Source organism: Megascapheus bottae, chromosome 24 (assembly GCF_031878675.1).
Source record: "Megascapheus bottae isolate mThoBot1 chromosome 24, mThoBot2.hap1, whole genome shotgun sequence".
Classification (NCBI taxonomy): Eukaryota; Metazoa; Chordata; class Mammalia; order Rodentia; family Geomyidae; genus Megascapheus; species Megascapheus bottae.
The window spans coordinates 2,642,129-2,657,522 of record NC_143532.1 but is presented as its reverse complement, the minus strand read 5'-3'; the positions used below and the strand labels follow the sequence as shown (position 1 = coordinate 2,657,522).

General features: G+C 45.4%; 1 protein-coding gene across 3 annotated transcripts in view; it reads right to left on the bottom strand.

Annotated features, from left to right (window-relative positions):
• Mbtps1 (membrane bound transcription factor peptidase, site 1) overlaps nt 1–15,102 on the bottom strand; it is a 44,989-nt gene extending 29,887 nt beyond the window's left edge. The window contains exons 1-7 of one of the 3 annotated variants that reach the window (XM_090357209.1): nt 14,982–15,102; nt 8,917–9,049; nt 6,347–6,830; nt 5,456–5,713; nt 1,811–2,014; nt 540–650; nt 23–132 (exon numbers count right to left, since the gene is read on the bottom strand). In XM_090357209.1, the coding sequence (XP_090213335.1) occupies nt 23–132; nt 540–650; nt 1,811–2,014; nt 5,456–5,713; nt 6,347–6,509 (846 nt within the window). In that variant the 5' untranslated portion in view covers nt 6,510–6,830; nt 8,917–9,049; nt 14,982–15,102. Of the gene's footprint in view, nt 1–22; nt 133–539; nt 651–1,810; nt 2,015–5,455; nt 5,714–6,346; nt 6,831–8,916; nt 9,050–14,188; nt 14,369–14,981 lie in introns of those variants that run through there. The other 2 variants (XM_090357211.1, XM_090357210.1) reach the window with 2 other exon arrangements.
• Between the last annotated feature and the right edge of the window lie 292 nt (nt 15,103–15,394).

Below are 15,394 nucleotides of genomic sequence, written 5' to 3'. Positions count from 1 at the left end.
TCAGGGGTCCTCAAACACCCACCTGATTGTTGGTAAAGACCCTGAAGATATGAAGTTCTGCATCTGGGGCAAATCCTTGGCATTCCCTCATGCTGGCAATCACGCCCGCCACAAACGTACCATGGCCCAGACCTACGCCCACAGGAAAAAGAAGTCCTGTGAGACACTTCTATTTTTTTTTTTTTTTACAAGTGCAACGCTGCCACGCCACCCACACAAACTTTATTCTCCAGTCCTACTGGAGAATTTGGTGGCACACCACTATCCTATACCCAAACTGCTGCCATTGCCACCCCTGTAGGGGAAGGGCACCCCACCCAGCACCCAAGCTTGGCTTCCCTACACCTCCTGAGATCTTCAGAAAAGCTTCTGCCATACAAAAAGGCGCCAACAAGCAAAGTCTGACCACATAACTGGGCTGCAGAGAATGTGGGCCATCAGCACCCAGGTGAGAACGCCTGATGAGGACAGGGACAGGAGGCAGAGACAGCCTGAGGCTCCTGGTGGCCATTCTCACCATGCTGTACATTGACACCTACCATCATCCAGAGTCCGCTCATTGGTCCAGTTGGTTCTCTCCTTCACATTCTTAAAGTGGGGATGCTTCTCGCTCAGCCCAGTATCAAAAACAGCAACCCTAACATTTGCACCTATTCCAAAATGAAGAAACGCACAATCATATTTGGAAACATCTTTCTAGATTTGTGTCTATAAAATCAAGTTATTCATATTGGTGTGTACTTGCAACCATGGCACTTGGGAGGCAAAGGTGCAAGGCTTAGTTGAAGGTACTCCTGTGCTACAAAGTGAAACACACACACACACACACACACACACACACACACACACACACAGTCTCTGGGGGAAAAAAAGTGTTTCTAATGATCATAAGAGTTTCTTAGTCTAAAAATATAAAACCAGGAAGAGAAAATAATTTTACTAAAATGTCAGTCTATGAGGTGTTCAGTGTTGAATCATTTCAGAGATGGTATAAGAAACTGCAGGAAAGGCAGATCTCAACCAGGAGATAGGAGTAAACAGCCAAATGAACTGTGACAGCCTGAGGGCAAGTTTCTGCCTTACTCCTGAGTAAGGGTAAAAATTCTCAAATTAATTCAAGCAGGGATATTCTGCACGATGGATGAGCAAGACAATGGAAACTTTTTTTTTTTTTTTTTTTTGCCAGTCCTGGGCCTTGAATTTTAGGGCCTGAGCACTGTCCTTGGACTTTCTCAAGGCTAGAGCTCTACCATTTGAACCACAGCACTATTTCTGGCTTTTTCTATGTATATGTGGTACTGAGGAATCGAACCCGGGTCTTTGTGCATGCTAGGCAAGCACTCTACCACTAGGCCAAACTCCCGGCCCCAACAATGCAATCTTATTGGCTTTTATTTCAAAGATATGACCTTAAGAGTTTCTTGCTCTCAAGCAGATTGGCAAGGAGAGTCAGTCACTTAGTCACTCTACATACAAGGCACTAATCTCAAGTGATAAAAACTGATTTTCACAAAATTACACACATCCAGGTGACCTCTTGGAACATGATCTCTTTCCTGGGAAGTACAGACCGCCACAGACTGAGCCAGCCCAGGTTTTGTGTATGTGCTAACAGGAAAGAAATGCTCTGCCATCTGCCCTTCTAGCCTCAAAGCAATTAGCAAAGTCACAGAAACAGATGCCAGCTACCAGAAGTGAAAGATTCATGTGGCTCACTGCATGAAGAGTAAGGATGGCCATGTTAAGGTGGCATCGTACAAGATAGCCTCTGACAGCAGATCTCACACCAGTCCCTGCTGATGGCACACACCTGTGTATCCCATCTGCCACAGCACATCTGCCTGCAATGTCTGAGCGACCTGGCGTGGAATGGCTCTCAGCAACCGTCTACTTGAATGTCTTCCGGTGGCATGCCAGAAGCCAGAGCCCAGAGAGAGACTGGCCCTCCGCAGGGGACGTGATGATTGCCACTTCTGGCTCCAGCGAGTTTCATTACAAGGCACCACAGGGTCAGCTGGAATCAAGAGAACAATCAGAAGAAGGAGAAAAATAACCTCACACTATAGCAGTGGTAACTAGAAATCATATTTGAGGGGAAATGGGATTCTCTCATTTTTAGGACTTTCTCAAAGCAACAGGACCCTATTTAGTTGCCATATTATTCCTAAACTGTTTTTTACTTAGAATTTTCTAACCAAGATTAGACAAAACAGGACTAATAAAAAAAATTAAAAATCTCTGCCAGGTATGGAAGCACATGCCTATATTCACATCCCTAGCACTTGGGAGATTTTGAATTTGAGGCCAACTTGCTATATAAAAAGTTCCATGCTATGGTATCCTTAATATGTGGCTATTAGATCCAAAGAGTCCAAGAGCGAGGACTCTATTTGCATACCCAATGCTATGGACATGGTAATGGAAATAGAAACATAACTATTTGGACATAAAAACCTATGACTCTATAGACATAATGTTTGTGGTACCGAGGAATTGAACCTGGGTCTTCGTGCATGCTAGGCAAGCACTCTACCACTAGGCCAAACTCCTGGCCCTAAACTTGTCATTTGAAATATGTAAAAATCAATGTTAATAAATTCCTTAATTAAAAAAAAAGTTCCATGCTAGATTGGATTACTTACTGAGACCATCTTTAGAAAAAAAAAAAAAAAGTCAACTATGTTATCTCATTTTTCACCAGCTGCTTGTTCTCACTAAGCCAGAGAAGAAGAAACTGGCCACAAAGAGACCATGAAGCTTTACACTATAGCCTTATGCAACCAGGAAAGGCTATGGTGTCTGAGACCCATCTCTAGCTAAATCTCTAATTTTAGAGGGAGGAGGAAGGAGAGGGTTGGGAAAGGGTTTCAATTCAGGCTGGCCTTGAACTTGGATTCTCCTGCCTTAGCATCCTGAGGGCTGGGATTACAGACCACAGGTATGTGCCACAAATATGCCTAGCACATTAGAACCTTCTACAACTATGTATTACTCAATATATCAAGTCTTACCTGGTTAAATTTTACATTTCAGAACACAGAAAAAAATACCAGAAGGACAAGAGGGAAAATTTCTTAAGATAATGGAACTGTTTTATATCACAAGGGACTATATACTTTTTTGGGGGGGGGTGGCAGGGGGTCATGGGGCTCTTGAACTCAGGGCCTAGGTACTCTTTTGCTCAAAGCTAGCACTCTCCCATTTTGAGCCACAGCTCCACTTCTGTTTTTGTTTGTCTGTTTTGTTTTGTTTTGTTTTGTGGGTCACGGGGCTTGAACTCTGAGCCTGGGCACTGTCCCAGAGTTCTTCAGCACAAGGCTACCACCCTACCTTTGAGCCAAACCCCACTTCCGGTTTTCTAGAGGTTAAATGGAGATAAATCTCAGATCCTTTGAACCTTGATCCTCAGACTTCAGCCTCTTGAGTAGCTAGAATTACAGGCATGAGCCACCACACCCAGCTTACTTCTATATTTTTTGATTGGTTAACTGGAAATAAGAGTCTCATGGATTCTCTTGTACCCACTCTTCTACCCGGGCTGGCTTTGAACTGGGATCCTCAGATCTCAGTCTCCTGAGTAGCTAAGATTACAGGCATGAGCTACTGGGTACCCAAGTTGGATTGAATACTTCTGCCAAAACATATCCAACTACATTCTAAGGAAGATGAATTTTACTTTCCAATTTTTAATGGATGAGAAGTGAAATAAATACTATAAATTTTCTTTTAAACAAGTTCATATTATAATGCACTATCCATTTTAAGAACAAACCTATACTAGCAGCTCTGTTTCTAATGCAAATGACTCTTCCAGGCTTAGCAGGTGACTCCTAGAGAGAACAAAATGTGGAAGTACACTCAAGTCAGCTCCGTGAAGTGAGGGCTGGCCTAGCCCACATACCCTCTGCATGGCACTGCTGGTCTGTGCTTGCTAAGTCTCTGTAGGAATAACACTGGACTTAACAACACTCAATCAAAGGGCAAACTATCTGCTTTATCCTGAATGAATCATACACACTTGTACTATGAAACTCAGTTGTGATCTTCACTCTTTAAGAACGGTGTAGAAAACCTATAGAGCCATCAAGGAACACAAACTCTTTCATGATACCTTTAAATACTGTCATGTGGAAAATAGGTTCATTTAGTTTGAGGGCTCATGGGATAGAACTAATGATTGAGACACAGGGCAGAAGAGGATCATCCCCAAACAAAGCAAAATGATCTTCGTGAAGAGGAAAAAACGATCCCCATTCCACATTATTTCCAACATTCCGCACACTGCTAAGCTGCCTTCACATGCCTGACTTCATTGCCTCTCCAGGAGCCCAGTGAGGGAGGTGGTACGTGTACTTGAGGCTTCAGTGAGAAGGAGTTACTGCTCAAGGTCACCTCTAAGGCTAGGAAGAAGAGAGGCATTGTGTGTCCTTGTGGGATGATGCACACAGGACCACTGCCAGGACAGTCTAGGGTTCCTGTGCTCAAACATTCTAAAGTACTCTACCATGACAGAAAGGAAATATAGAGGAATTCAAGTAAAACAAAATGCATGCAAACTGGCCAACTATCCCAGGTTTGCTTTGCTTTTCATGGATCATTTTAAGGAGAAAAAAAAAATAACACAAAAACATCTGGACTAGCAGAAAGGACTGCGAAGAAGTTAGATCCCACAAGTCTACAGCTGACTAAAGAACTGGCTTCAAACACTGTATGTTAACTTTTCAAAAAATGTATGCACAAGGCTCCCGACCCAGAATGGCGCGGACATTCCTTCGAGCAAAGGAAAGGACCGTGAGTAGTTAAGGCTAGCTAGCTCTGCCGCTAAAACTAGTTTCCTGGTTCATGAGGAGGATAACCCTTTGGAAAAGACTGCATGGTAGTCTGAACTTGATTACCCCAGGATAACTCTATGCTGAGCTGAGCAACTGTGATGGAGTGTGGGCAGCCACAGCCTGGGAGCCAGCACCACCAAGCCAAGCCACCTTCCCCTCATCCCTGTGCTCTGCTCAGCTGAGGCATGGCTGTTTATGGCAGGAGGCTGGCACAGAAACAAGTTGAAACCCAAGAAAACATGTTTTATAACTAAAACCCATGTGGAGAAAGCCAAACTCAGGCAAAGAGGAGACACAGAGATAAGATCTATAGCGCATGGTGGCACATGTCCCAGCACTCAGAGCCGGAGGCAAGACCAAGTGCCATGCCAGCATGGGCCATCCAGCTAGACAGAAAAAAAGAAAAGCCAAGGGTGTTGTTCCCTTCAGCGGTGGAAGGGCTCCGAGATGACCCTGGACAGAATCCCTCCTGACATAAGCGATCACACCTCTACTGCACAACCTCAAGGCCACTGAGCCGCTTTGTACAGCAAACGCCTGCCAGAAATGTGGGAATACACTGCATTGCCTCCATGCTTCCTGCAGCATAAACATAAAGGGGACTCAACAGGCCCAGTACTCACGCTCAGCAAACTTCAGGGAACGGAAGACTCTCCGCTGGGGCGTCACCCGCTTGATGTTGGGGTGCCCCTCAAGCGTCAGCAGCCCTGCCTTCTGCTTCTCTTTGATCTGAATGACCTCGAAGTCACTAGGGTAGTCACTGGAGGGATTGTTCCGAGGTATAATTCTCCAGTTGTCTACTTCGCTGCTCTTCAGGGCACTTGAAATAAATGAATTTCTAGCTTTGGCTGTAAAGTAGCCGTTGAAAGCCACAATATATTCTGAAATCAATGACCACAAAGAAAAATAAGGATGTATGTATATATATAACAGAGTACACATTATGTGAACTTTCACCAGTAAAAGAAAATGGATCTGAAAGCCCAGAGTAAAAAGAACAGACGGGAAGGAGTTTGGAGCTAGGAGAGCTCTTCAGAGCTCTGAATTAAACCAATTTCACAATAGATCACTTAAAAATACTCCTATGAGAGTTTTATCAGTGTTTGTTTTTTAAAAAAAACTTTTTATCTGAGTAAGTACTAACTTAGAATAAAAATAGTTTTTCAAAAGGAAAAAGGAATTTAGGGAGTAGAGTGATCTGTTTTCATTTTGCTGAAAATGAAAATACAACTGCAGCGTAGATGAAATGGCCTATTTGCTTAGCTATCATACTTGGCCTTTAGAACATACACACAGCAACTCCAAGCCTCAGTGCTCCTGGCTATAAGGGCATTTGTTCCACGGAATCAAGTAGCATTTGTTTCACACAAGCAACCTGTCAAAACAGACTTAAGCAAAGGTAAACCTCCATGTAGTGTGTGCCTATCTCCTAAGCCATTTACTGTTGAAAAATCGGGACAAGAACACTGGCAACAGCATGTGGTAGGGCCTAATGCTTCAGAAAATGCCATTACCATATTCCACAACTGTCGAGGAGAACTCCACCTTCAAAGTCAGATGGGAACAGCTAGGGCACGGCGCCTTTTCAAATGCTTTCTTCTCTATCCTATCACCCAGATGTTTCTTCCCACAGAGCAAAACCACTAGTGCAAGCAGCCAGACGTTGACAAGCTTCATGGTCACAAGTGAATATGGTCATACAACTGCTAAAATCCAACCACACCTTTTCCTCTTGATCAAAAGTGAACTTGTGTTTCAGCTAAACGCTGCAACCTTACTGGTCAACCATTCTATAGTCTTGTCCAATGTAAATAAAAGTTAAATCCCATGGCCATCTGTAGCTTGGCCCGTCGGGAGGCTTTCATTTCTTCCTCCGCTTCTTCTCCATCTTGGACAGAAGGCTGCTGTCATTCGGGCCTACGCCACTGAGTCCTAGACTCCATCTGCAGAGAGCCAAGTCCAGTAGAGCTCAGCCAATAACACTGTGTGATGCGATCTCTGAAGCAAAAAGAGGAATATGAATATTAGAAAGACCTGACAGAGGCAGGCATGATCCAGTGACAGCTGCAATAAGACTAAAGGAACAAATAATCCCAATGATAAGACATCTTATTTCATTTCTGTTCATGACTCACTTGTTTCATGGAAACAAATTTTAAGGAAGCATTAAAAATAAAATGAGAACGGTAAGCCGGGCGCGGTGGCTCATGCCTATAATCCTAGTGACTCAAGAGGCTGAGATCTAAGGATCTCAGTTCAAAGCCACCCCGGCACTAAAGACTGTGAGACTCTTATCTCTAATTAATCACTAGAAAAGGGGAAGAGGGGCTGTGGCTCAAGCAGTAGGTGGTAGCCTTGAGCTGAAGAGCTCAGGGACAGCACCCAAGCACAGAGTTCAAGTCCCATGACCCACAAAAAGAAAGAGAAAGAAAAAGAAAGAGGGGGGAGAGAGGGTAGTAAGTGAAAAAATGGTACAAACCACCCTAAGAGAATCATAGACATCAGAAGCCTGAGTGCACAGACTCCGAGTAGACAGGCACACACATAGGGGAGGGTGGTGCTGATTCTCTGTGGCGCCTGTCCCCTGTAACTGACCACCGGGTTATCTCACCAGTACACTCTAATTCCCCGGAAATTTCACCAAGTTTTCAGAATCACTCAATTTAATACGAGCATCTGTACTTTCTGCTGTAAAATACCTAATGGCAAGCTAACCTCTATAAAAACCATTTTAACACAATCTTTAAGAGACAGTACATTAAAACTGTTCAGACTATGAAATACTTCCTGTCAATTCCATGAAAAGTGCATAGAAAGGTTTTACCATTCAATTTGTTTTGCCAAACCATCAAACTTAAAGACATTCAACCTGCTAAATCTGTTATAAAATCAGATTAGCTCTTTATTGGAACTAATATAAGAGAATGCAAGAGAGCTTTGGAAGCAAGCTATTGCTAAAGAATGTTATTTCAGTATTAAATTACTTGTGGCATAGGTATCTTTCAGAATATCTGAATTGTAGGAGAAAGGAGAAAATCAGTCTTCCCAATAATCACTTTTTTTTTTTTTTAAAAGCTGTGCACCGTGGCCAGCATTACACCAATAACCCCAGCTACTTGGGAGACTGAAGGGAGATTCTAGTTTATAACCACCCCAAGCAAAATGTTAGCAAGAAACTCCACTCCAACAAACAGGCCGGGTAATGGTAGTACATACCAATATCCCAGCTACGTGGGAAGATGTGTATATACACAGAAGGATCATAGTCCAAGGTCAGCCTGGAAAAAGAGATGAGACTGAAAAATAAAGTAAAAGGTCTAGAGACATGGCTCAAGTGGTAGTATTTACCTAACAAGTGTGAGGCCCTGAGTTCAAACTCCAGTATCCAAAATTTAAAGAAGAAACGCAGGCTGTGGCCACTATCAGAAAACTCAGCTCCACTGATGAGCACAAGACAAATAATCCAGAGGGAAGAGGAAAGTGGGGAGGAGAAAGAAGTGAAGAAGCAGCAGCCACCTGTCAAGGGTGGTGGCCAGGTATCAAATTCTGGCAGAGAGCCATGCATTAGGAGGAAGGCACTACTGGGGAGATGAAACTGACAGCTGCCTTGTGGGCCTCAGCTAGAAAAACAGCTACAATGTCAACAAGAGCAAAATAGACCACAGAGAAAAAAGGAGGCCAGGACCCCTAGCCCAACACTTGCTAGGACCTCACCCAGACTTTGTGTGCCCTATGCTGGGCATTTCCCACAATGGGGGAAATCAAAGAATGTAGTTTCATGAAGTACATACCCAGCTTAAGGATTACTGACCAAAGATGAAGCTGATGATAATAGTTTTCATATTACATTAGATGATAACACAAAAATAGTAGCTTACTAACAACACAGAATGTCTAAAAGATTTAAAGGGTTCCCTCGCTCAGTGTTTCTTTTCCTTAAAGAAAACAAATCTCAGAACTCTTCTGCCTCAAACTAAAGAATCTATGACCTATTTGGACAACGTAATAGAACAGTGGAAACAATACTGTCAAAATCTTAGGCCAACTGGGTTAAAACCACTTTATAGCAAAACAGTTCACTTACAGATAAAGACAGTGAACTTCTACTGCACTCTGGTCCATGGGGAAGGGAGCTATGGTATCCTCATGACTCAGGAGGAGCCTGACTTCAAAAGAAAACAATGAGCAGCCAGGAGACTCAAGAGTGTGAAGCCAATCTGAAAAAAGGGAAAGAAAAGAGGACAAGAAATAAACTAGAGGTTTTTAAATGAACAGACTTCATAAGGTACACAATTCACCACAAAATTAAGAAAAAGAAAGCAAGAAAGCAAGCACAAAAGAAATAACTTCAAGAGGGCTCCATGAAATCAATGTAATTTTATTTCATTATTTTTTGCCAGTCCTGGGGCTTGAACTCAGGGCCTGGGCATTGTCTTTGGACACTTTTTGCTCAAAGCTAGTGCGCTGCCACTGAGCCACAGCGCCACTTTTGGCTTTTTTTTTCTGAGTATGTGGTACGGAGGAATCGAACTCAGGTCTATGTGCATGCTAGGCAACTACTCTACCACTAGGCTCTGCTCCCAGCACCTCAACATCATTTTAGTGCTCCTTCAGTTATGATACTGTCAGGTCCACACACAGAGTGCACAAGCATGTCAGGAGCAGAGTCCTCTGGGTGGAAAACAGCACAGCCAAATCAAAAGCACCAAAGGAAAATGGCAGAGAGTCAAGACAAGGGCATCAGGGAAGCTGAGCTGCCATAGGCCCTGCTGAGTGTAAGGAGGGAGATACTGCTGCCAGCTCCCACGGAACTAAGATGGGGCGTGCTGGAGGAAGGACTTGTGGAGGAGGGAGGGGAGAGGCTGGGAAGTCTCAGGGAAACAAGTGAAGGGGGGGGAGCGGGGAGTGTGGCCTAGTCGTAGCATGCTTGTCTAACATGCACAAACCCTTGGGTTTGATTCCCTGGAACCACATACACAGAAAAAGCTGGAAGTGGTGCTGTGGCTCAAGTGGCAGAGTGATAGCTTGAACAAAAAGTGTCCAAGGCCAGTGCCCAGGCCCTGAGTTCAAGCCCCAGGACTGGAAAGAAAAAAAAAAAAAAAAGAGTGATGCAGAGACACAGAGCCAGGGATAGCCAGCAAAGCCACAGCTCATCTTGGCCTGACTCCCCTTGCTCCAGGGAATAAGCCCAGCAGAAACCTCTGACCTCAAAGATGACCTTTCAGATAAGAAGCAAGGAGGGGCTGGGAGTTTGGCCTAATAGTAGAGTGCTTGCCTAGCATGCACAAAGACTGGGGTTCAATTCCTCGGTACCACATACATAGAAAAAAGCCGGAAGTGGTGCTGAGGCTCAAGTAGTAGAGCTCAAGCCTTGAGAAAATCTAAGGGCAGTGCTCCAGGCCCTGAGCTTAAGCCTAGGGCTGGCCAAAAAAAAAAAAAAAAGGAGGAGCCAGGAATATCTGGTTATCAATTGATTATCAACTGAACCTATGCGCATGGAGCTGGGACAGGGGCTCATTCTAAGAAGATGGCACTTCCTCTAGAAAAATGTTTGGCCAGAACCAGCTGGCTCACATCTGTAATCCTACCTACTCAGGACGGGGAGGGCTAAGGATTCGGGTTCAAAGCCAGCCAGGGCAAGGGAAAAACCAAGACTTATTTTCAGTTAACCACCAAAAAAGCAAGAAGTGGAGGTGTGGCTCAAGTAGTAGAGCACCAGCCTTGAGGCAAAAGAAGCCCCAGTAATGGCAAGCTCATGCACACACACACGCACACGCATACATACACACATACATACACACACGCATACATACACACACACACGCATACATACATACACACATACACATACACACACACACACACACACACACACACACACATACATCCTGTTAAAATTAACCTGGGTTTGTATGATTTAATAATAAAAGTCAAGTGACATCTTTAAAAACAAAAACAAACAAAAAAAACCCACCAAACTACTCAGTATATAGTACAGTTTAAGAATTCAGCCAGAGGAGCTGGGAACAGTGGCTCACACCTATAATTCTAGCTACTCAGGAGGCTGAGATCTGAGGATCAAGGTTCAAAGCCAGCCGGGGCACTAAAGACTGTGAGAATCTTATCTCCAATTAATCATTAGAAAACTGAAAGCGGCGCATTAATTCAGGAGATAGGGAGACAGACTTGAGCTGAAGAGCTCAGCAACAGAGCCCAGACCCAGATCCCAAGCCCCACAACTGACAAAAAAAAAAAAAAAAAAAAAAGAATTCAGCCAGGGGGCCGGGAGTGTGGCCTAGTGGTAGAGTGCTTGCCTGGCATGCACAAACACCAGGTGTGATTCCTTGGTACCACATACGTGGAAAAAGCCAGAAATGGTGCTATGGCTAAAGTGGTAGTGCTCAAGCCTTGAGAAAGCATAAGGACAATGCCCAGGCCCTGAGTTCAAGCTCCAGGACTGGCAAAAAAAAAAAAAAAAAAAAAAAATTAGCCAAGCCAAAAAGCATGATGGTACATACCTGTAACCTAAGATTCAGGAGACTGAGAGTATCTCTCAAGTTCCAAGCCATCCTGTCCTGGGCTTTACAAAGTGAGACCTTGTCTCAAAAATAATAGAAAATGAACTCAAGGCAGGTATGTGTGGTGACTCGTGCCTGTAATCCCAGATTACAGGAGGCTGAGATTGAGAAGATCACTGTTCAAAGCCAGCTCAGGCAAACAGTTCAGAAGACTCCACACAACCAATTTTAGCTGGGCACAGTGGCTTGTACCTGTCATCCCAGCTACAGCAACAGAAAGCACAAATTGATGCATATGCATTAGAACCCTTAAGATGTACACAGCTTAAGAGTTTAGTCTAATAAATCCAATAATAGCATAAACCTAACATTTACTGAGCATTTCTCATGAGGTCAGTGCTATTCTATGTAATTTGCATGTATTAATTCATTTCATCATCATAATCTGCTACTACTCTCTTTTCAGATGTGATATCAGGCCCAGGGTAGCTAAGGGGTGTGCCTGGGGCTCCCATCCCATGCTAGCAAGAGGGAAAACTGGCAGGGAACTGAGGACTTCTTTCTTCAGAGGACACAGAGAGGAGCCTGCCTTTCTATAAATCCTCAGGACTCCATCCTAACACATGAACCTGAAAGAATACAACCATTTACAACTGAGGATACACACTGTAAGATTATAACTGAGAAAAATTAGAGACCATCTAGATGTGCAGTAGTAGGGAACGGTGAATAATTACAGTTCATATATACTAGGGAATGCTATACGGCAATTTTAAACATCCTAGCAGACGCCTAAGGAAAAGGCACCCTCTGAAAACATTCACCAGCTCACTGGCTTCTAGTAGAAAGGCTTCTACTGGTATATTGTGTTCTCTTGGGTCTAATTAATGTGCTACTAGATCTACCAAGATTTAATTTCTAAGAATTCTTCATGTGCAAGATCTGGTTATGGGTCCATAAAAAAGAATACCTAACAGATGATCTTCCATGAGCTTGACTGTACCTTCTCCCCTCCCATCCCCAGTCCTGAGGTTTGAACTCAGGGCCTGGGCACTGTTTTTGAGCTTTCTCAAGGCTACCACTCTAATGTTGGAGCTACAGCAACATTTCTGGCTGTCCTTATGTATATGGTATAGAAGCATCGAACCTAGGCTTTGTGCATGCTAGGCAAACACTCCTGGTCCCCCTGAATGTATCTGTTATACTAGCTACTCAAGAGGCTGAGCTATGAGGTCACCATCTGAAGTAAGACCAGGCAGTTATGTCTTCTGACTGCAAAACTCATCTCCACTTAACTGCCAAAAAGCCAGAAGTGGAGATTTGACTCAAGTCGTAAAACACTGGCTATAATCAAAAAAGGTACAGTGCTCAGATTCTGAGGAATAGCACCAGAAAGAAAAAAGAAAAAGTAAATTGGCATCAAACACTGAATGAAAAGGACACAATTCAAATCCCATGTACCAGAAATATAAGACAACAGAATGTGTGGAAAGTGAAACAAAGTAAAACAAATACATTACTTGGGCAAACAAATGTAGTCTTCCTGTCTGTCAGCTAATACCCACTCTATGATTCTTTACTTATAATTTGCATAATACAAGAATATCACAAAGATTATACTTTGGGTGTACCTTAAGGACACTGGGAATTATTTCTCTGGAAATAATTTTAAGAGGTAATTCAGGTAGCAGGTAGAGGAAGTGACTGTACACATGGACAATCATCTAATTATGAAGCCAGGCCTTGCAGTCTAATAAGCTAGTGACTGAGATAGTTCCAGAGAAGAATGAATGTTTAAGCCATGCAAGAGTACGAACCACTTTAATTAAAAGCCGGATAGACGGCTACCACTTCCCTAACTAATTGCATCCTTGGAATATTACCACTGTTTAACAGGCTTAACAATTAAGCAGTGCCAGTACACCCTATCTTAAAATAAAGGTATATACTTAAAAATCTTAAAATAAAGGTATATACTTAAATCTGATTGGATCATTTCTTCTGGTACATTATGACCATCAGTACGTTGTAGGGTTTTTTGTTGTTGTGTTGTGTGGGTGTTTGGGGAGCTGAAACTCGGGGTCTAATGCTTATTAGACAGGTGCTATGCTATTTAAGTTATGTCCCCTCGACTCTTTTTTCTACTTTTCAGACAGTTATTCTTCAAACTTTTGTAGTTAGCATAGCAGACATGTACCACCATGCCCTGTTGAGATGCGGTCTCCTTAACTTTTGACCAAGCTGACCGGGAAACCTCTTGAGTAACTGGGATTAATTACGTTATGTAAAATAACACCTGGACTTTAGTTTTTTTTGTTTTAGTTTTTTTTTTTTTTAAGCTAGGGCCTTACTATGTAGCCCAAGCTGGCCTCAAACTCACTATGTAGCTGAAGACAGTCTCCAACTCAAAATCATCCTGCCTCAACCTCCTGAATGCCACCACGTCTCATTTAGTTCTGTATTGAAAAAAGAAGCCTGTAGCCCACTGTGTCAACCAATGACTCTGGGTTTACTGTGTCATTTACCATGAGGTTATTTATATTCTATATCCTAGCAACTCGTTTTATCCTTTGGTCATCTGACAAGGCCAGCCACATGAAGCATCTCCAAACTACCTACTTTCATTTTAAATTCATTTCTTTAAACAAAAAGACACTGTCATGATTAATAAATCTACTAAACAGATCTCTGCAACATGTCTGAACAAACTAGTCCACAACGAAGACTGTTTTTTTTTTAATCTCCTTCTGAACCTGCCTCCAAAAAAAAAAGACCCTTCATCTGTTTTTACCCAAAAACCCTAGTTCTGGCGTCCTGCTAGTATTTCAGTGCACCCACCTGCTATAAATCCTCCCAAGAGAGGTAGGTGCAGGTCTTTGCCTAGGTCTTTCTAGTTGTGTTACTCTGTCCGTCTGTCATCCTCTGGCAGCCACACAAACAGAAAGGCAGCGGTCCAACCAGACAGATGGAAGAGGACCAAACAACTCAGGAGCTGGGAGGGATGACGATACTCATGCCTAGGTGTCCCCAAGATTCTGCACGTGCTGCCTCCGAGATCACACTTTTAGAAACAGCCACCCCAGGTGACAAAGGGAGTCTGGGAACTCGCGGGCCTCCAGCCTCCCAGGGGCCTTCTCTCCTGGGGAGGCAGTCCTGTGTGTGCTGGCCCCGGACGGCACCGGCGCGGGCCACCACCACCGATGACACCGCGGCAAAGTCGCCAGAGCCAAAGGCCACGCGCAGGAGACAGTCCAGACAGGCCGGAAGGGGGTGCGAGGTGTCTGTGGGTGACAGGAAGTGCTCTCAAAGTGGCTCTCGGGCTGCGCGCACGAGAAACGACGGCGAGCACGGTTCCCAGAGGGGGCGGGGCGGGGCTCGAGGGGCCCGCGCTGGCCAGCCGCGGTGACCCTCAGCCTCGAGTCCCGCCGGGCGCTGCCGGCCGAGTCCCCGGACCTCCACGGACACGCACGGCCAGCGCGGGGGCCGCCCCGGGCCCGCGGCCTCGTCCCGGAGGCCGCCCGGCACGCGCGCCCCGCCGCAGTGCGGAGCCGCGCCGAGTCCCGGAGCCGCGGGCCCCGGGCGCGGCCTCGGAGGGGCGGCGGGCGGCGGGCCCGGCGCTCGGATGACGTACCTGCCGCCGCCTCAGGCTCGGGGCCGGCGGGCTCGGAGAAACGGCGCCTCCGCCGCCAGCGCGCCTCGGCTCTCCATTCGGGGCTGTTTACTCACAACTCTCGCGAGACCTGGCCCCGGGTCTAGCGGGGAGACCCACGGCGGAGAGCGTCCACCTTGCGTGCCCTGCGTGCTGCGCGCGCCCGGCCCCTGCGTGCGCGCCCCGGGCGCCGAGGGCCGTGAAGCGGGACGGAGGTCTCGCGGCGTTTGAGCCCGGGGCCGCGCGCGAGCCGGGAGGGCGGCGGGGGCGTGGCCAGAGGCCGGTCGGGGCATGGCCAGAAGCGGGCCAGGGGCGATGGGGGCGTGGCCAGGGGCGATGGGGGCGTGGCCAGGGACCGGCCTGGGCCTAGGGGTCCTGCGCCGCCCCACGGCCAG